This window comes from Lynx rufus, unplaced genomic scaffold, assembly GCF_022079265.1.
Source record: "Lynx rufus isolate CCGP_SWC_20201006 ecotype Redwood Valley unplaced genomic scaffold, mLynRuf1.p SCAF_2, whole genome shotgun sequence".
In the NCBI taxonomy this organism is placed as follows: Eukaryota; Metazoa; Chordata; class Mammalia; order Carnivora; family Felidae; genus Lynx; species Lynx rufus.
The window spans coordinates 189,679,872-189,701,985 of record NW_025814834.1 but is presented as its reverse complement, the minus strand read 5'-3'; the positions used below and the strand labels follow the sequence as shown (position 1 = coordinate 189,701,985).

Genomic DNA, 22,114 nt, shown 5'->3' with positions numbered 1-22,114 from the left:
AGCTCCAAAGGGCCCCAATCACCTTGTAGTCTATGTCTGTGGCACCCCTTGGGAGTGCTGCAGTACAGAGAGATGCCTGGTCTATAAGCAATGTCAATTAAGCATGTCACCAGAAACTATCAAGACCTATCTTAAGAGCAATAGATTTTTTAAAAATGAGAATGTGAAGAATGTCTTCTTCGTTTGCAATCTATCTTTCTAAAATGAGATACTTGGCAGGAATAAGCGAAAAAGGAAGAGTGGGAACATTCTCTGAATACTTAAAGGCTAGGTACCTGACGAGGCATTTCCTATTTGTATTCTCAATGCAATCCTCATAACAACACTGTATATCAGGGTACTTTAGTTCCATATGTATAGATGAGAAAATAATAAGACTAAGAGAAATACACGAAAGATCATAAGAGCCATAATGAGGACTCAAATACACGTTTTTCTGACACAAATCTATACTCTTTCTTCTATACCACACTGAATCACAATAGATTGTAGACAGACTGTGCATCCCATTCTTCTTTCAAATGATCACAAAAACACTTATTTTCCAGAAGAACAAACAAGAGTTAAAACCAAAACCTACAAGGTTACTGAGTCTGCCTATGATGTCATGATAAATTTTAACCACAAAAATCTAATACAATGTATGGATTCAGTGAGTTACAACTACAGGATTACAGCAAGGAAACACAAAAGGAGAAGAGAGAAGAGTTTTGGTAGTAAATATATATAAGCCCCAGATAACAAAGAACATATCCTAATTCACAGTTAGCCAAACACAAGTCAGGAGACACCAACTTACCAGAATTACAGGATACCTGTTGTGGGGGTGGCGGCGCCTGATGTGTTAACGGCTGATGTTGATGGTTCGGATGGTGCTGTACGTGTTGATGTGGAGAGGGGTGCTGGGGGTGAGGGGGCTGGAGCTGGCTGTGTTGCTGCGGGTGCGATGCCGGGTGCTGGGGACGCTGTGGATGCTGTGGTAAACCATGTGGTCGATGGGATGGGTGTGGAGACGGCTGTGTATGCATCTGGGAGTGAGGCAGTGAGACCTGTGCGACTGAATTACTGCCCGTGGTGCTGAGGCCACTGCCATGATTGTTGGACAGGTTGCTCTGGTTGCTGTGTGGATGAGAGCTCACTGTGTTGCTAGGAGAGTGCTGATATGGACACGAGGTGTGGGACTGCTGGGAAGATTCGGAAGGGATGGTCATCAAACCTAGACATAGTCAGAGAAGCAAGAGCATTCAGGGTCAGATTTCAGTTGTTATTTTGTGGCAGACGTTTACAAAATAAACAGACGTTTACAGAGCAGAGGTACACATCCTCAGGAAACAATGCCAGTTCGGTTTAAAAAGTGTTGATGGAACATCCACTGAACACCAGACTCTGGAATCACTGAGAAGAGTTAAGAAACACCAGGCTCTGCCCTCAAGTAGCCCATGACCTAGAAGAAGGACAGACACTCAAGGAGGTTATGTCCAATAACATAAGTACTAAGGCAGAAGTATACAGAAGGCACACAGGAATTCTGCCTCTTGCCGATTCAGTTAGGAAAGGGCTGGGATATGGAAAAGCTGTCCTTAAAAAGGCAGTATCTGAGGGGTGCCTGGGTGGCTCCATTGGTTAAGCATCCGACTTCAGCTCAGGTCATGATCCCACGGTTCATGGGTTCAAGCCCCGCATCGGGCTCTGTGCTGACAGGTCAGAGCCTGGAGCCTGCTTTGGATTCTGTGTCTCCTTCTCTCTCTGCCCCTCCCCAATGTGTGCTCTGTCTCTGTCTCTCAAAACTAAATAAATGCAAAAAAAAATTTTTTTTCCCTTAAAAAGGCAGTATCTGAGACAAAGTCTTGAAAGACTGAGTAAATGTTAGGGGAAAAGTGGGAAAGGTGTTGGGTTACATCCAGGATGGTTCTCTACAGGCCTGAAGACCAAAGGCTTTGACAGAGGTGGAGAGGAAAATAAGGCCCTGTTATTTCTGAACTCTTTGACTACTCCAGAAACTCTTAAGTCAAAGGTAGCCAGAATTCTTAAAACTAAGAGAAACAAAACAGCCACCTCCACTGCTTCTTCATTTGGCTTATGGAGTATTCTTGAGACATGTACACTTTAGGGACTAAGACTGCATAATTTACAGCACCGGAAAGTAAGGATTCAAGTCTCTGTACTGCCATCTGCACGCTTGGTAACTTTGAAAAGTTATTAACCTCTGCAAGCCACCATTACCTCACTTATAGATGGGTATGATATATCTATTTCACAGAATCGTGAGGATTAAATGCCATGGTGCAAGTGCAGGGTGCGGATGAGCTCAGTAAATGTTAGCTGCTATGATGATAATGATGATTAGACCAGAAGCACCTAATGTTAAAAATAATGTACTTTTGGTTTGCAGGTAGACATTCATTTTAAGAAATCTTACTCCAATATTTTGTTCTACATGACTACGCTACTTTCAGATCCCAAAGGATGGCACATAACACATTTTACTGAACCAAACACAAGAAAAATTTTATTAAATGAAAAATAAAATCTTGAAGCGTAGTGCCAGTCAGTAAAAGAATCAAACCTTTTAAACAAAAGTGATATTATTCTCATACTCCCCATTAATAGTAAAATTACATTAGAGGCACCTGGGTGGCTCAGTCGGTTATGCATCCGACTCTCAATTCAGCTCAGGTCATGACCTCACGGTTCATGGGTTTGAGCCCTGCACTGTGTTCTGTGCTGACAGTGGGGAGCCTGCTTGGGATTCTCTCTCTCTCTCCTTCTCTCTCTGCCCCTCCCCTGCTCTTTCTCTCTCTCAAAAAATAAACTAAATTTTTTTTGAATAGCAAAATTGCATTAGAGTACATTGTAAGATAACCTCAAAACCTAACAAATTAAGATTTTATACACGGAAGAGTTAAGTTCTTGCCTTGGCCCTGGAAAGAACTGTTATTTACAGGGAATCTACAAGGTTATTACAGTCACATAAAAGAAAGCAGTTACTTCATTATCTATTTCCAATAACATCTTACCATTTTAAAAGGGAACCCAGATATGATCTATTCCATTTTCAATCCCAAATTGTTTTAAAAAAAAAAATTTAGTGTGATGAAATATCATTAGCGGTTTCAGAAATTCTTGCCATTGCTATTTCAAAGCCAGTATTTCTCTCTCTTTTTTTAATGTTTATTTATTTTTGAGAGAGACAGATAGAGTGTGAGCGGGGGAGGAACAGAGAGAGAGACACATCATCTGAAGCAGGCTCCAGGCTCCGAGCCGTCAGCACAGAGCCCGACGCAGGGCAAAGCCAGTATTTTTCTAATATGATCACCACAGCTGGATCTGCTAGCAAAATCTTGTATTAGTCCCTTTTGCACTTTTCTGGAAAGAAAATTTAAAAGAAAACTTGAGAAAAATACATGAATCTTACCTTAACCAGAAAAACCAACTTCCTGTACAAGTTACTGATACTCATTGATGCATATAACTAACTTTCATAGTATCTGACAATGATAATCATTAAAATGTAAACTATAAACACAAGGATTTTTGTCTATTTTATTCACTGCTGTGAACAGGTACGCTCTCTGAGTTGGGGCAGAAATAATTTGTCAAACGAAGCAATTAGGAAGTACTTTAATAGTAGAGTTCCCAACAATTTCTAGTATTTTATGGAGGAAGGACAATGCAACATCTAGATCCTATCACATGACTCTGATTAAAATTAAACTAGCAGCTAAAGGACAGTAACACATAACAGAACAATCTAGCATTTGACTGAGATGCCAACAGAGCATCTCAACCAAAATCACTTTTATTGCTAAAATATGATTTAAGTGTGTTGTATAAAATGGTGATCCTATAGTGTTCACTTATAAGTGCCACACATTAAATTACAGACTTGGTGCTACCATATTCCAACAGCTATCTCTTTGCTAATAATGGTACAGAAAGGCAAGGCACATCTATTCCTGTAGTGCAACATTTACCACTCAAACACTTCACATGCCAGACGCTAATTAACCATGGCAGCCTCCCCCATAGGGCACAGATGCAGTGTCAGAACTCTTCACACAGCATTCCTCCAGGACACCACTAGGAAGTGAAGTAAGTATGCAAGATGAAATTGATCTGCATTCTTGTGCTATTATATAAATATACACAGGGCACAGTAAAGGCACAAAGAATATTCAGTTTGATCATGATGATACTGTTCAACCATTAAAGAAATATAACAGCTGCTATGTGAAAATAAGCCTTAAAAAGATTTTTCAATAAAAATTTCCTTTACAACAATATCATATGACTTCACTCATATGAGGACTTTAAGATACAAAACAGATGAACAGGGGCGCCTGCGTGGCTCAGTCGGTTAATCGTCCGACTTCAGCTCAGGTCATGATCTCACGGTTTGTGAGTTTGAGCCCCACACTGAGCTCTGTGCTGACAGCTCGGAGTCTGGAGCCTGCTTCGGATTCTGTGTCTCCCTCTCTCTCTGCCCCTCCCCCACTCATGCTCTGTCTCTCTCTCAAAAATAAATAAACATTAAAAAAAAAAAAAAAGGGAATCTACTCCTGAAATCACTGTTGCACTATATGCTAACTAACTTGGATGTAAATTTAAAAAATAAATTAAATTTTTAAAAAACTTTACTTTACAAAAAAGGTATTTAAAAAAGTCCACCTGAAACTAATAGGATATGTATGTCAATTACACTTCAATAAAACAACCCTCACCCCCAAGAAAACAAACTCACCTTGTTGACTAAGTGACTGCTCAAAAACTGACTTATAAAGGCTCCGAAATGAGGCACTGAGATCTTCAAAATTATACTCTGAGAAAAGTAGTTGTTTGTCTCGTTCGGGAAGGTTGTACTGTGGCTGCTGTTGAGGAGTTAATGACTGAGAGACCGGTTCTGGATGGTTTGTCACCTAACGTTAAAAGAAAATACCACTAATTTAGTAGCTCTATACATCAGAATTGGTTTGTTACATACAATACAGGAATGAAACTATTTGAATATTGTCCCTGTCTTTGGCTTTCCCATTCTCTGTTAAGTTGGGTACACATAAAGGACAAGACCACAAAATTGTTAACTTGGATTTTAAAGAACCACAGAAATCTAACCCAACCACCACATCTCATAAAAGAGGGGAAAGAGTTCAAAGAAGTTCAATGACCTTCCCAAGATCACACTAATAAATGATGAGCCAGGCCTGGAACCCTTCCAGTTTCTGTAAAATCTTCATCTTGATTCTTCTGAAGCAATTTCGTCTCCAACTCCACTCTATTAGGGTATTACTAACATTTCTCATTTATTCAATTAATCTTTAAACTTAAACTTAAACTTAACTTAAACTTAACTTAAATCTTTAAGTATTTAAACTCAAATACTGTGAGTCAGGTTGTATGGCACTGCCCAAAGCAGCAAGGAGCTTCAATACACCTAACTCTCCATTTCTAGAGAAAATTGTTTCAAATGAAACCAAGGGGAAATAAGAAACGAAAGGTAACAGGTAAAGAAGATTCTGAGAAAAACAAATACAGCCTGGCTTTGAGCTAAGCAAAGAAAAAAAAAACAGCATAACTACCTAAAAAATAAGAGTTATCGTTGAAGGCAGCACAACTAGAAATAAAATAAAAAATGATCATCTGTATCTCTTAAAGATTTTATCAAGGGGTGGTACTGGCACTGACACATTGGCAACATTACACATCTCTACACAGGCCATGGAGGCAAGGCTCAATGGCAGGATGACCTAAGCTGTGGCGATTATCCTGGAACACGGAATGTGAGTGGTCTTATGAGGACCAAGTTCTCATCCATTTCTCATCTGCCTTCCTATTTTGTGGGAGGCAGCCATGGGGCAGTTTCTCATCCCCCTCTCTACCTTGCAGGAAGTTGCCACGAGACAGTTTCTCATCTGCCTCCCTATTTCCAGCGAGGCAGGGGACTTTCTACTTTACCCTCTTAGGGTACACCTGCAAGTTATACAACTGCTTAGTTGCAGTATGGAATGTGTTCCTGCACTACAGTGACCCACCACTTGTGAAGTCTGTCACCTGGCTCCCCTAGTTTGGAATCATCCTGTGGGATGTGGAGAGCTGACACCATACTGATCTGGCTTATACATAAGTAGTAACACTGTCCCAGTGCATCTGGGCTCACTGTGTCATTACAGGCTCAATCTATACACCTGTGACAAGCCCAACCAGCAGCTGGTGCTATACTATTGTTTAAGAAGTGTTTGATGACCACTTGGTGTCTTGTTAAGTGAAAAAGAGCAGTCTAGGGGCACCCAGGTGGCCCAGTGAGTTAAGCATCCGACTCCTAATTTCACCTTAGGTCATGATCTCATGGGTCGTGAGTTGGAGCTCTGCGTCCGGCTCTGCAAGGGCACTACGGAGCCTGCTTAGGTTTCTCTGTCTCCCTCCCTCTCTGTCCCTCCCCTGATTGCTATTTCTCTCTCGCAAAATAAATAAACATTAAAAAAATAAATAAATAAGAGTGGTCTACAATGTCTGGCTTTTCACAGCGAAGTTTAACCCTCCTACGTGTACACAGATAGGTTTGTTCTTCTGTCACCTAGTTCTACAAATTTAATTTTTTCCTTTCCTTTTATTTTCTGATACCATACTCTGTGTTCTTTGATTCTGTTTGCTGTCAGATTTCCTACATTCACATTATTTTAAAAGCAACTTAAAAATCATTAAATCTTTGCTTAGTTTGCTTCAATGCGCCAACCAATCCTTTTATATCGTGATTTCATCATTACTGAATGCTTTAATTTAGTTCATCTCTTGATCAGCAAAGTAATGTTTTTTAGGAAGGGTACATGAAAACAAAGGTAGGATGCTTTTTAAGCTCCATGTATCAAAGAAGGTCTCTCTCTTGAGTTCACACATGAATGCAAATTTAGCTGGACATAATCCAAACCTATTCCCTCAAAACTCTACATGAAGTATTCCATTATCCTCTGATACTTAGCATTCCAGAAGTATGATTTGTGTTTCTTTGAATATATCTTATTTCTTCTACCAGAGTATTTATATGGATGATTACTTCTGAAATTTTAAAATGTGTCATGATGTGTCTAGGTATAGGTTTTTCCCCATTAACTTTTCCTACAGCTCAGTAACCCTTTTATAATCTCTATTTCTTCTGAAAACTGCTTCTATACTAACTATTCTAGCTGCTTCTTCGGGGACACCTATAATTCTCAATTCTCCAGATCTAGTACCTTCTTTTACATAACTGTTATTCCATTATGTTACTTCTGCATTCTGAAAGAATATTTTTTTCCCCAGAGCACTGAAAACAGTTTTGCAGAGCCACCTTTTGTTTTTTTACATTCAATGTGAATTTTAATTCTGCTCTTTCAGTTTGGTTTCCCTGGAGTTATTTTCTTATTTAAGGTTCCTCCCACCCCTGTGTATCTTTATCCTGTATAAGGTTTTGCCTATTTACTCAATCTGGGATAGGGACTGAACTAGTGAGACCAAATTTAAACCAAAGAACAGCGTAGTATATGGCTCTTGGGCTCTGTTCTATCTTCTAGGGAGGACAGTTGCCAGACGATTTGAAAAGAGGTATCAAATAACACAAGGGTCATGTTCTTATTATAGGTAACCAAATCAGCACACACAGGTCCCTTAATAGCATAGCTTTGTTTTCCAGACTAAAATTAAAAATATAAGGCTGCTTAACAACTGGGTACCAAGTCATCCTAACCTTTGTGGTTTGTAGAACCCCCCTCTCAGACCTACAGCTGGAAAACGAGGTGATATGTACATCTTCTAAACTCTTTTACCAAGGACTGTAAAGTATCATCAAGTATAGCTTTGCTAGACTGAAGTACAATTTTTTTTTCCTATTCCAATTACTTTTCATTTGGACACAGAACAGATAAAGTAGACCAAAATAATAAAACATCATACAACCATATATTTGTATCTAACCTGGTAAAATATAAGTACCAATTAATACACTGTCAAGGTAGGAATCTGCTCTACTTATCTAAGCTAATGAATTGATTGTGAAAAATACACATTTTCACTTTTTATTTGCACTTCAATGATATCTGGTTTAGTTTTAAGCACTAAAGGAGTACTTAACAAAGATGTTAATTCATCAAGACTTACCGGTGTATAATTATGCACACTTCCAACACTGTTCAAATTAACAGATGCCAAACTCTGATCTGAGAGACTGTTGTTAAGGCTACTGCGTGGGCTATCACTACCATCCTGATCAGTGTTGTACAATGTTACCTAGAAAAGAAAAAAACATTTGCATAAGTAGTTCCCACTGAAAAGAGTACTTTTTAAGCAACTCTACAAAAATACAATTAGGCTGGTATATGGCAGGAGGATAAAATGTTAGCAGTCTTTCTTTTGCTGCTTACCTACCCCAACTCCATGCCCTTCATTGCTAACTCCATGTTCACCATTAAATAAATAACTTACTCTCAAACTGAAAAACATATCATATCTAGAAGTACATAAATTCGATATATTTTCAGGTATAATTAGTTCATCAACATTCAATAAGGGGATTGTAGATTTTTACTGTTAAATATTTCTACAATGCATACATTTATTTTTACTCAAGCCTTAAACAAAACTGTTATTCTCTTTTGTCAAAATCTTAGGCATCAGGGTGCCTGGGTGGCTCAGTCATTTAAGCGTCTGACTCCTGATCTCAGCTCAGGTCATGATGCCACATTTTGTGTGACTGAGCCCCATGTTGGGGCTGTTAGCACAGAGCCTGCTTGGAATTCTCTCTCTTCCCCTCTCTCTGACCCTTTTCCACTCATGTGCGTGCATGGGCACAAGCTCTCTGAAAAAAAAAAAAAAAATCTTAGGCATCAAAAAAACACAAAAAAGGAATTTTTAAAAATCACAGGCATCATAGTGGTTGTATTATTGAAAAGTGGAAACTCAACAGTCTAACACATTTGCAAACTCATAGGTATGTGATCTAATTTTTAAAAATAACAAGATGAAGGGGTGCCTGGGTGGCTCAGTTGGTTAAGCTTCCGACTTTGGCTCAGGTCATGATCTCACGGTACAGGAGTTCAAGCCCCATGTCAGGCTCTGTGCTGACAGCTCAGAACCCAGGGCCTGCTTCGGATTCTGTGTCTCCCTCTCTCTCTGCCCCTCCCCCACTCATGCTCTGTCACTCTCTGTCTCAAAAATAAACACTAAAACAAACAAACAAAAAAACCCTAATTAAAAATAACAAGATGCTAATATAAACATTAGATGTTAAGGTCTATAAATCAAGCTGTTAACAATGGTTAATTGGCAGGTGGCTGGGTATTCCTGAAGACTTATCACTGATATTTTTACAATGCTCAAGTTTGTTTAAAATAAGTAATATAATTTTTAATTAGAAACCAATAAAAATGAGATTTTTTAAAACAGTTAAGTAGCCTAAGTATAATTCAAGGTTCTCTTCAGATGCTACTACCAACTTTCCTTTCTATGCTATTTCCATGGGCACAATACATTTAGCTGTATGGTATAACTAATTTTTATCAAATTTTTATCCACTATTAGACCGTTAGCTCCTTAAGTCCCCAATAAGTAATCATAACCAACATAGTGCTTTCTACCAGTATACAGTTAATAAATATTTGCTAACTTAATAACCAATTGACCTATCACCATCCTTCTGTTTGTGCTAAAAATGGAGTCATGCTAAATGCTACAAATATTTGCCAAGAGGCCAAATATGTAAAAAACTGGGCATGTATGCCTCTATACTTAAGGCAAAACTAAACTGTTCCTCATTCAACATCAGCTAGGAACAATACATGCCTAGGAACTAAATAGGGAAAAGAATATAAGAAAAACTAAGAGGGAATAAAGGAAACTCTGGCAAAGATTTTTCTGGTAAATACTTCCAATATAAATTTCATTAAAAAAAAAAATCAAATTTATAGGCTCCTAGCCCAACAAATTACAAGCATCCTATGGTAATTTTCTTAGCCGATCACTCTGTCCTGTCCATGCTCAGTTACCTATCACTCAAGTCAGAAATCTTGGACAAAATCTTATCTGGAAGAAGGATAAACATTTTTTATTAAAATGTAACACGTACACAGAGTAAAGTGCACAAATTACTAATTTATTACAAAGTGGGCTACTTATGTAATCACCAGCCAGAACAAAGTATAGAACAGTTCTCAAACTGATCTTAGAACACTTTTGCAGTCTTAAAAAGTGGAGAGTCAAGGAACTTTCTGTTTGTGCTGATGTATCTACTAATAATTAGCATGTTGTATATTAAAACACATTTTTCATTAACTTAAAGAAAACAATTATAAACCCAACTAAATGTTAACATAAGAAATATTTTCTCCCAATAAACAAATAAAATTAGATGAGTTCCTTTAGTTTACATTATTGTAAATCTCGATGCCTGGCTTAACAGAAAACCACTAGATTCTCTTTCCTGCTGCAGTAAGTTGTTTAGGTGCAACTATAGAAAGCAAGCCCAATCTCTCTCTCTCTCTCTCTCTCTCTCTCTCTCTCTCTCTCTCTCTCTCTCTCTCACACACACACACACACACACACACACACACACACACACACACACACACATATATTTGGAAAAGGGAAGAATATTTTAACAGACTTTCAGATCATTGTGGATGGACTTTTTTGATACCATACCAAAACAGGACAAATGACAATTTTTTAAAGATTAGTTGCAATGTGGACCTGAAAACATACCACTAAATTTTTCATACTCTGATACATTAAAGTCCACTGTTCGACCCTGTATTGTGAATGGATCGTTCATCTATGCATGGTTTTGTAACATTATTCACTGCCATATGGAAAATACTCGTTCATTGTTATACAGATCTTCTAAATACGGACACATTTCATTACACAACATCAAAACATCATACTTGCTAACATCACCAATGATCTCATTAGAAGTCTTTTGTGGTGGATACAAATGTTCCAAACTTCTACTTTTTGCTTCAAAGCTCAAATTTTACCATTGGCAAAGGATACTGCCAACAGTTTTCCTGGAGGTGACAAATTCACTATGTTCATTACCAAGAAAACACCTGCCAAATACCCAAATCTGAATAATCAATGTCAACTGTTCTTTCAAGTAAAAACAATGATCCTGGGGCACAGGGGTGGCTCCGTCCAACTCTTGATTTTGGCTCGGGTCATGATTCCAGGGTCATGGAATTGAGCCCAGTGTGTGGTCTGCACTGAGTGTGGAGCCTGTTCAGGATTTTCTCCCTCTCTCTCTCCTTCTGCCCCTCTCCCTCAACCCTAAGGAACCCTATGATCCACGAACAAAGCAGTTGGCTTCACATCCACCTCAAACAACCACACAAAACAACCACAGGCAGGTATTTCAGCATGTAGTCTAAGTGTTTTATGCATACTTCCCATTTCATTACAAAGAATGTTAAAAAGACATGTACTCAAAGGTCACAACTTAATAAAACTATTTTTCCTGCTTCACCAAAGAAATCTTTAAGTAAAACTGTTCTTTATTTTAATCTGAAGGGTGTGGGCAGCAAAAATACAATGACTATTAATACTTAGGTGTCACTGCCTTGATCTGTGCTAACATTTAGATACTACTGCTTTTGCTCCATCAATGAAAATACAAAAATAAAGGAAAAGACAAATAGTATTATAGTATTATTATAAAAATAGTTTTGACCTCATGGAATCCCTAAAAGGGTCTTAGTTACCTAGGTGTCCAAAGACCACAGAACCTGATATAGAACATTACCAGCATTCCAGAAGGCCCACTCAGGTGCTCTCCCATTCACCAGCTAGTCATTATCCATCCCTTTCTCTGTCACAGGCACCCACTATACCAACTTCTACCACTATTGGCTGGTTTTCCTGTTTTTGAACTAAGTATAAATGGAATCATACAATGTATGCTTTTCTGTCCTTTTATAGTAAAATTAAAGGATTACACAAAGCTTTATTTTCTGTTACACTAATATCTACTCTTAAATCTTTATTACCTCATTACATTTCTTAAAATTCCTTTTTTTTCTTCCAACTGAGAGTTTTATGGTTTTATCATTTATATTTGTATCTCAGATCCATCTCGAACTGATTTTTGTGAATGGAAAATCTGATTTCCCTATTGATCCAGCACCGTACGTTCAAAGACATCACTGAGTTCTGTTCCTTAAGTCTATTTGTGGACTCTTATGCCAATATCACTCTTTCAATTATTGTAGGCTTACTCTTGATATTTGGAAGTATAAATATAAATCCTCTACCATTTATCTTTTTCTTCAACTACCATTTGCCATTTGGATTCCCATTTACATTTTAAGATCAGTTAGTCATTTTCTATTCCCTTCCCTTCCCCCCCAAAAAGCATAGGGGACTTTTGATTGAGATTTTAATCTACAGATCAATTTAGGAAAAACTGACTTTATAATAATCTTCTCAATGAAAATTATACATACGTTTATTTATACTTCCTTTGTTTTCTCTGGGGTTTTTTTTCTGATTTTTTATTTTTTTTAATTCTTATTTTGTTCTTTCTATAATTTATTTTTCTGAGTCTTTTTTTTTATAGTTTTCTGTGTAGAGTTCATCTTCCATTTAATCCTAGGTATTTGATGTTTTTGAAAGCTAACTTAAGTGTCATCTTTTTATTTTCTGTCTGACTCATATAGAGAAATGTAATTGATTTCTAAAATCTAATACTGATATCAAGACCTTGTTAATTTATTAGTTCTGAGTTTATCTGTAGATTTTTCTGAATTTTCCATATAAACAATCATGTCACCTATAATAGCTTTGTTTCTGCTTACTCAAAGTTTATTTAATACTTCTTTCCTAACACTTCCATTTCTCCTCTACCTGCCTGAGTACTACTGTTGTCCTATATTTTATTTCTACATGTTATAAACCCACAACATACTTTTGTTATCTTTACTTTAAACAGTTTATTATCGGGGTGCCTGGGTGGCTCGGTCAGTTAAGCCTCTGACTTCAGCTCAGGTCACGGTCTCCCAGTTCCTGGGTTCAAGCCCCGTGTTGGTGTTGACAGCTCAGTGCCTGGAGCCTGCTTCGGATTCTGTGTCTCCCTCACTCTCTGCCCCTCCCCTGCTCACACTGTCTCTCTCTCAAAAATAAATAAATATAAAACATTTTTTTTTTAATAATAAGAAAAAGTTTATTATTTTTTAAAGAGATTTAGATTAAAAAGAAAAAGCTTGGGGCGCCTGGGTGGCGCAGTCGGTTAAGCGTCCGACTTCAGCCAGGTCACGATCTCGTGGTCCGTGAGTTCGAGCCCCGCGTCAGGCTCTGGGCTGATGGCTCTGGGCTGATGGCTCGGAGCCTGGAGCCTGTTTCCGATTCTGTGTCTCCCTCTCTCTCTGCCCCTCCCCCGTTCATGCTCTGTCTCTCTCTGTCCCAAAAATAAATAAAAACGTTGAGAAAAAAAAAAAGAAAAAAAAAGAAAAAAGAAAAAGCTTTATATTTACTCATGTCATTACCATTTCTAGTCCTAATTCCTTTCCGTAGATCCAGAGTTCCATTAGAAACTTCAATTACACATATATTAGGTTGCTTTAAGTTGTGACCAGTGCTAATACTCTATGTATGTACTTTTTTAAAGTCTTTTCACGTATTTCATTTTGTCTAACTTTTACTGCTATATTTTCAAGGTCAATCATCTTTCTGTCTTATCTGCTGTTAATTCCATCAAGTGTATTTTTCAAGTCAGACATAATTTTTATCTCTAAGAAGTTTGATTTGTATTTTAAAAAAATATCTTCCATGTGTCTATACAAATGTTCAACCTATCCTTTAGCTCCTCCATGAATACAGTTATAATAACTGGGCTTTTTCCAACTTTGAGATAGAACATAAAAGTTTAAGGTATACAAGGTGTTCATTTGATACACTTATGTACTCCAAAATAAATACCACTCTTGCATCAACTAACATAATTACCATTTCCGTTTTATGATGAGTATATTTAAGATTTACTCACCTAGCCAGCTTTCATGTACACATGAATACAATACTGTTAACAATAATCACCACGCTATACAATAGATCCTCCACACTCAATCATCTTATAACTGAAAGTTTGTACCTTTTGACCAACATTTTTCCATTTCTGCCACCTGATAGCCCCCTGGTAACCACCGTTTTACTTTGTTTCTAGGAGTTTGGCCTTTTAAGATTCCACATACAAATACAGTATGTATCTTTCACTTGGTATAATGCCCTAAGGTCTATCTATGTTGTCGTAAATGGCAGAACTTGCGTTTCATGGCTAAATAATATTCTATTTTGTGTCTACACACACACACACACACACACACACACACACACACACACACACACACACACACCTTCATTACCCATTCATCCACTGATAGACACTTCGGTTATTTCTGTATCTTGGCTTACAGTAATTGTCTATGTCCTTTTATACTAATTCTATCACCTGTGTTATTTCTGGGTCAGTTCTGATTAATTTTCACCTCATTATGGGTTTTTTTTTTTACTACTTCTTGCCAGCCTGGTAATTTTTTATTGGATGCCAGACCACTGTGAACTTTACACTGTTAAGTGCTAGACAGTTTTGTATTCTTGTAAATTTTCTTGAGCTTTATTCTGGAACACAGTTAAATTATTTGACAACAGGGACAAAGTCCTGATATATGCTGCAACATGGCTGAACCTTGAAAATGTGTTTAGTGAAAGAAATCAGATGTAACAGGTCACATATTTATTATAGGATTCCATTTATACGAAATGTCCAAAATAGGCAAATTCATAGAGTTAGAAAGTAAATTAACAGTTACAGGAAATGGATGGAATAGGGAATGAATGCTAATAGGTACAGGGTTTTCTTTTGGGGTGATGAAAATGTTCTGGAATTAGATGGTGGTTAACAGGTGCACAACCTTGTGAATATACCAAGAACTCCTGAATTATAAACTTTAAAAGGCGAAATTTTATAATGGCCTCTGAATTACATATGAAAAAAATCAAAATCAAATTTAAAAAACTGATTTATCTGAAAATAGACCGATCTTCTTGGGTTTTGCTTTGAAGGTGTGTAGACAGGACCAGAGCAGCGTTTTAGTCTAGGGCTAATTTTATTCCACTATTAAAGCAAACTCATGAGTACCTTACCTAATGACCTGTGAATTATGAAGCACTTCACTCTTGTGTGAAAGTTACTATGCCTGGCCCTATAGGAATATCAGTAATTATCCACACTAATCCTTTCAGGTGGTTCTTTCCCTTGTCTTCCTTACTCATGCACTGATAAGTACTCAGCTGAAGACTCAAGGAGACCTTTTGTAGATCACTGAATTCTCCCTTGGCGCAGCTTTCTCTTCTCTGATATGCTGCCCTGTGAACTCTAGCCACCCTGGAGATTCCATGATCTCCTAGATCCACATGCTCTACTCAGGGAGACCTCTGTACCTTGGAAACTTTCTCCAGACAGTAAGCTAGGACAATCATAGGGCTGACCTTATTTGTTCACAATTTCTCAGGGATCACTGTCCTATGGCCCAATCTCTTAAAAACCATTGTTGCACATATTCTGTCTATTTTTTCAATTGTTTCAGGTAGCAAAGTAAATTTAGACCTTGTTATCCCACCTTGGCTAGAAATTTTATTAATCCTTACAAAGAATCAACTTCTTGCTTGCTGACTTATTTATAACCTTCATCTTCTTCAGATTTATTTTGATCTTTATCTAGATGCTTAAATCATTAACATTCAATCTTTCTTCTGTTCTAGTACATGCATTTAGGCTAATACTTCAACTGCATTCTACAGGCTTTCATATTTTATGTTTCTTTAAGTATTTTCTAATTTCTATTATGATTCTTTCTTGATCCTGGGTTACTTATAACTATACTGCTTAATCTGCAAACTTTAGGTAATTTTCTAAATACCTATTTGTTATTATTTCCACTTAAATTCCCCTGTGCTGGAAAAGATACACTGTACGATGGTCTTCTGAAATTTGTTGAGACTTCTTTAAGGTCTAGCATTCATCAGTATTACATGATCAATTTTGGTAAATATTCCATGTGCACTTAAAAATGTATATCCTGCAATTGTTAAATGAAATATTCTATATATATCAAATGGGTCAAATTCCTAATTTCATGATTCAAATCTTCTCTATCTTTAATGGGATTTGTTTGATTTGTTATGTTTTAATTTTGATCTGCTTCTTCCAGGAGTTATAGAGAGACATATGTTAAAATCTTCCTCTGATCAAGGACTTATCTATTTCTCCTTTTAGTTTTGTTGGCTTTAAAAGGCCGACAAATTTAGTATTACTAAAATGATCCTTTTTCATAATAAAGTATCTTTATTTTCAGTAATGTGTCTTGTCCTTTAAGAAATACTTCTTGTAAGTAGCACATAAGTTGAATTTTACTTTTTTATCCAGTCTGACAATCTTTGACTTTTAAATGGAATATTTTGTTCATTTACATTTCCCAACATAATTCAATCTGAATATATATTTATTTTCCTATTTCTCTATCTCTTCTTTGCTCATTTATTTCTCCTTTTGTGTCTACTTCTGGATTTATTATTTTTCCTTGCTTATTTTATATTCTTTTACTCTTCTTGTAGTAAGCAAAAATAGGACAAGTATCTGAGTACTATTAGAAATTCAAATTTTCAGGGATGCTTAGCTGGCTCAGTTGGTAGAACATGTGGCTTCTGATCTCAAGGTTGTGAGTTCCAGGCCCATGCTGGGTGTGGAGACTACTTAAATCTTAAAAAAAGAAAAAAAAAATTCAAATTTTCAGACCCCAATCCAATGTACTAAATCAGAAATTCTGAGGCTCAGCAACCTCGGTTTTAACAAGTCCTCCTAGTTATTCTGATACATGCTGGTGTGTTAAAATAACCACTGCCCTAAATATCACAACATGCCCTTGACTTAGTACTTTTACCAATTCCCATGTAATGCAAAGGTTTCAACTGTATACACAGCTGGTCCTTAACAACATGGATTTGAACTGCGTGGGTCTACTTATACAGAGAATTTTTTCAATAAACCCAGTACAGTACTAGGGAGTCTGACTGCCTTAGTAGGTAGAGCATGTAACTTTTGATATTGGGGTCATGAGTTCAAACCCCATGTTGGGTGAAGAGTTTGATTTAAAATTAAAAATAAATAGGAGCACCTGAGTGGCTCAGTCAGTTAAGTGTCTGACTTTGGCTCAGGTCATAATCTCATGGTTTGGGAGTTTGAGCCCTGTGTCAGGCTCTGTGCTGACAGTGTGCTGACAGTGCACTGTGCCAGTGAGGAGCCTGCTTGGGATTCTCTCTCTCCTCCCTTCTCTCTGCTCCTTCCCCACTTGTGTGGGCACACATTTGCTCTTTCTCTCTCTCTCTAAAAACAAATAAACTTTAAAAAATAAAAATAAAAAAATACAAGGGCGCCTGGGGGGCCTAGTTGGTTAAGCGTCCAACTTCAGCTCAGGTCATGAATTCGCGGTCAGTGAGTTCAAGCCCCACGTCGGGCTCTGTGCTGATGGCTCAGAGACTGGAGCCTACCTCAGATCCGTTTTTCCCTCTCTGTTCCTCCCCAGCTCCCACTCTGTTCGCCCGCCCCCAAACATAAATAAAGATTAAAAAAATTAAAAATACAAATAAATACATACATACAATACAGTACTGTAAAAATATTTTTTCTCTCCCTTAAGGTTTTCTTAGTAACATTTTCTTTTCTCTAGATTTCTTGTAAGAATACAGAATATAATGCATATAACATACAAAATATGTATTAATCAACTATTTATGGTATCAGTAAGGCTTCCAGTCAACAGTAGGCTATTAGTTAAGTCAAAAGTTATACACGGATTTTCAATTGTTTGGGGGGCATGGGAGGTGGCATCCCTAAATTTCACATTGTACAAGGGTCAATTATATTTCTTCCTGCCTTACCCTAGTATTGTCATGTATTTTAACTTCTGTAGTATTTTAAACTCAAAGGCATTGTGTTATGTAACAGAAATGCTATTGTTTTAAATACTCAATACACATTCACATTGATCAACATACTCTTTTAGTGTTCTCCATTCTTTCCAGCACAGGATAATTTCCTTCTATCTAAAAAATTAGTTCCCTTTAATTGTTTACTACTGATGTATTAGTAACATATTCTCTCTCATTTTGTTTTTGTAAAAATCTATTTATTTAACCTTCATTTTCCACAGAAATTTTAATTGCAGAATTCTGGATTAGTAGGTATCTCCTTTAAGCACGATACAAATTTCATTCTCATGTCTAGCTTTTAGCATTTCTATTCAGAAGTCAGTGCCTGGCTTACTGTTGTTCCTTTGAAGTTGCCTGTTTTGCCTCTGATTTTAAGATTTTTTTAATCTTTGTTTTTTTAGGAGCTTGATTTTCTTTGCCCAATAAGGTTTCTTTTCATTAATCTTTCTTGGGGTTCTCAGAAATTCCTGAATCTGTACTGTGTTATCTATCATCAGTTTAAAAACTTTAAAATATTGTTCCTTCCTTATTCCTTTTTCCTCTGGAAGACTAAAAAGTTTGTTAGACTTTTTCCCGCATATCCCATTTATCCCTTAAGTTTTTCTGAATTTTCATTGTTTTCCTTTGTGTTTCATTCTATTTTCTACGAACCTTTCTTCCAGTTCACTATTCTCTCCTCTGGTGTATCTAATTTACTGCTGAACCCATCTATCAAATTCTTAATTTCAGTTATTATATTTTTCAATTTTAAAGTTTCCTCTTGATTCTTCCATACAAATTCCAATTCTTGGATAAATTTTCTATAATTCGACTATTTTGAACATATTAGTCATAGTTATTTTAAAATCCATATCTAGATCACTTGTAGATATGTTTATGTTGTCTTTCTGTACCCACCTCCTTGTCACTTAATTATTTGGTCCTGTTTCCTGGAATGTCTGAAATTTTTGACTGAAAGTTGAGATCTTATGAAAAACTGCAAAAGCTCAGTATGATGTTATCTTCTTCCAGAAAGGATTTAGTTTTCTTTTGGCAAATAGAAGAATATTAGCAACCACCCAATAGTAATTTGCAGTTGGTCTATTTTGGTTTGCTCTTCCTCTGGAACATAACCCTTCTGAGGTAACTTGAAAGCCTTTTACCATGGCTTCCTCCTCCCTGAAGATCATGAACGACAATTGTTGTCCCTTCCTTCTCTGTGAGACTGCTTAATTCTGAGTAGTGAAAAATCCACTTGTTTTGTCTAGGCCTGAGCCCAAGTACATAAATGAATCAGGAGTTAGCAAATGCCTTAAGTGGATATTACTTGCAAGAAGGTAAACTTACTTCTGAGATCCATGAGGATCTAGTCCTCAAGCCCAGGCTGTTTCGTAGCCCCAAACTCCAGTTTTTGTCTCCCTAATCCAATGGCTGCTTTTGGCTTCTGTTTTCTTTTCAGTCTGTATGCCATGCATTAAGAACTGAGAAATGTCCCAAGGCAAAATTTGTAGGGCTTATCTCAATGTATTTCCCTTTTTTATGGGATCTTCAACCCTGAAGGCCTGGCTTTTCTGTTCTCCAGTGCCTCTTCCCTGTTTTTTATTGGTAGTGGGGGATGGTGGTATTTTATATAGATAGGAAGAACGATTAATCTAAAACTAGCTACTCCATTGTATCTGGAAGTCCAAAAACTCCACCTCCTTTGACCTCCATATTATTTCATCATGAAGTCCTAGCATTACTAGTTCCTAATTGTTTCCTAACAGCCATAACTACCTATGTTTAAGCCTCCTACTTGGACTACTACAAAGAACAGTATTGGATATTTCTGATCCTAGCCCATTCTGCTTCACCAGAAATTCTCAAGTCTAGCTGGGCACAATAAGGGATGATTTCTTGAAGTACAGATTTCTGAACCCTATCCGTAAGTGTAAAATAAATGATCTGGTAGGCCTGCTTTAAAACCTTGTAATTACCACCACCACCACCAAACACTCACACATATGCACCCACATAGACCTCTCCTAAGTGATTCTGATGGAATCATTCCATGGATTGATTATTTGAGAAAAATCAATACTCTACACCTCAGGTGCCAGTTTACTTTCTAAATTGTAAATGTGATCAGTCACTAAAATTATAAACTGTCTTCTATTGGTTTATGATCTTTGTACAAATAAAAAGATCCTGTGTACACTGTGTCAGTATAGTTATGGGTGTGTGTGTGTGTGTGTGTGTGTGTGTGTGTGTGTGTGTGTGGAGAGGGGAGAGAGGGGAGAGAGGGGGGAGAGGGGAGAGAGGGGGGAGAGGGGAGAGAGGGGGGAGAGGGGAGAGGAGAGGAGAAAGACAGCAGATTATAACATACTATATTTCTGGATATGGACCTACAGTTGAATACCATGAAATAGGGTGACCACCATTCCAATGAACTGTATGAGTTTGTTCAAATTATTCATTTTCCTGGATTGTGCTGACTGCTTGGGAATCTGACAATCTTTTCTTTTTCAATCACATATTTAGAGGGGTAATCAATGGGTTTTTTTAAACAAACTGATTTGATAAAATGCAGACTCAAAATTTTATCACTGGGAACTGGCAGTGTCAAGGATTTAAATTAATATAGAGCTTCCCAGGGGCGCCTGGGTGGCGCAGTCGGTTAAGCGTCCGACTTCAGCCAGGTCACGATCTCGCGGTCCGTGAGTTCGAGCCCCGCATCAGGCTCTGGGCTGATGGCTCAGAGCCCGGAGCCTGTTTCCGATTCTGTGTCTCCCTCTCTCTCTGCCCCTCCCCCGTTCATGCTCTGTCTCTCTCTGTCCCAAAAATAAATAAATGTGGAAAAAAAAAAAAAATATAGAGCTTCCCAATAAGCATCCTCCAACTTAATCTTTAGAGAAATATTTCCTTCTAATTTGTGCACACCTCAAAACACTGTGGATTCAAGCTTTCAAGCTGCCATGAATAGGTTAGCCAAATTTATATCATCTGTAACCTCACTCATACAGAACTCTATTGTTATTATAAAGGCAAATTAAATGTATTATTCAATCACATTTCAAAAGTGTTTAAAAAAACAGAATTACTTTGTTAGTCACAGTGTTGATTGCCAGAGTTGGAGAGGCACTTCCCGAAATAATACACTCCATTCCCAAAGAATCTGAATCTATGCTATATGGAGTTGAGGCCTAAAATACAAGAACAAAATAAATAATTATTAGCTCATATATCCAGCAACTTTAACACAATTTGAAGATATTTCATCAAATTCTAACATCTGGTTTTGTGCTTTGTTTCTAAAAACATGAACTTAAACCCCTGCTTAAATCTCTTGTACTATATTTTAATATGCTACTGACTTGATATCACAAAGTCCATTGGTATGGCTACTTCTTACCAGCTCTTTTAATTGACTGTAGGATAGTTTAGCAAAAATTCTATAGCAGAGACTGCTAATGGTCCTATAAATATCCATATTCCCCCCTTCTTCCTTTTAGTAATAAAACCCTACAGTTACTGACTTATGGCCTGCCCAGCTAAATACTACCTTTTCCAGCCTCATTTGCAACCATCTGTGTCCATGCGACTAAGGTGTATGTGGCCATGTAACTAACATGTGTAAAGAAGATGTGAGCAAGAGTGATGTGTGCAACTGGATCATGCCTGTGAAAAAAAACCTGCTTGTCCTCCACTCTTGTCTTTCCCTACTACTGCAGGCTGGGACACAGACAAAGCAGTGGTAATCTTGCTTCATCATAAAGCTGAGGGTAATACCCTGGGGAACACCAAAAATACAAGATTAGAAGGAACACGGACACCTAAATGAATTTGTGGAACACAGCTGGTTATCTGTCTGGTCCAATCTATCTCAAAACTTCTACTTGAAAGAGAAATAAATCTCTCTGATTTAAAGTTCTCAGTTGTTTCATTTTTCTTCCCTTGTTAATGCAGCTAAACAGCACTGAAGAACACAACTTCATACACATTGCTTATAGAGCTAACATGGGGGGTCAAAATTCTGTATTTAGAATTTGGGGTATAAATTGTGATAACTCCTCTTTCTTCCATCAAAATGGTACTTATGGCTTTGATGAGCACTCAAGGGAGTTCGACTTCAATGCTGGAAGTTAAAGAAAGGGAA

The 22,114-nt window shown here is 37.3% G+C and overlaps 1 protein-coding gene across 3 annotated transcripts in view; it reads right to left on the bottom strand.

Annotated features, from left to right (window-relative positions):
• The window catches only part of FOXJ3 (forkhead box J3), a 149,938-nt gene that overhangs the window by 23,011 nt on the left and 104,813 nt on the right, over positions 1–22,114 (bottom strand). For 2 of the 3 annotated variants that reach the window (XM_047083141.1, XM_047083142.1), the window contains 4 exons: positions 21,060–21,161; positions 8,128–8,256; positions 4,742–4,916; positions 800–1,216 (listed from right to left, as the gene is read on the bottom strand). In XM_047083141.1, the coding sequence (XP_046939097.1) occupies positions 800–1,216; positions 4,742–4,916; positions 8,128–8,256; positions 21,060–21,161 (823 nt within the window). The remainder of the gene's footprint in view (positions 1–799; positions 1,217–4,741; positions 4,917–8,127; positions 8,257–21,059; positions 21,162–22,114) is intronic. The other variant, XM_047083143.1, reaches the window with a different exon arrangement.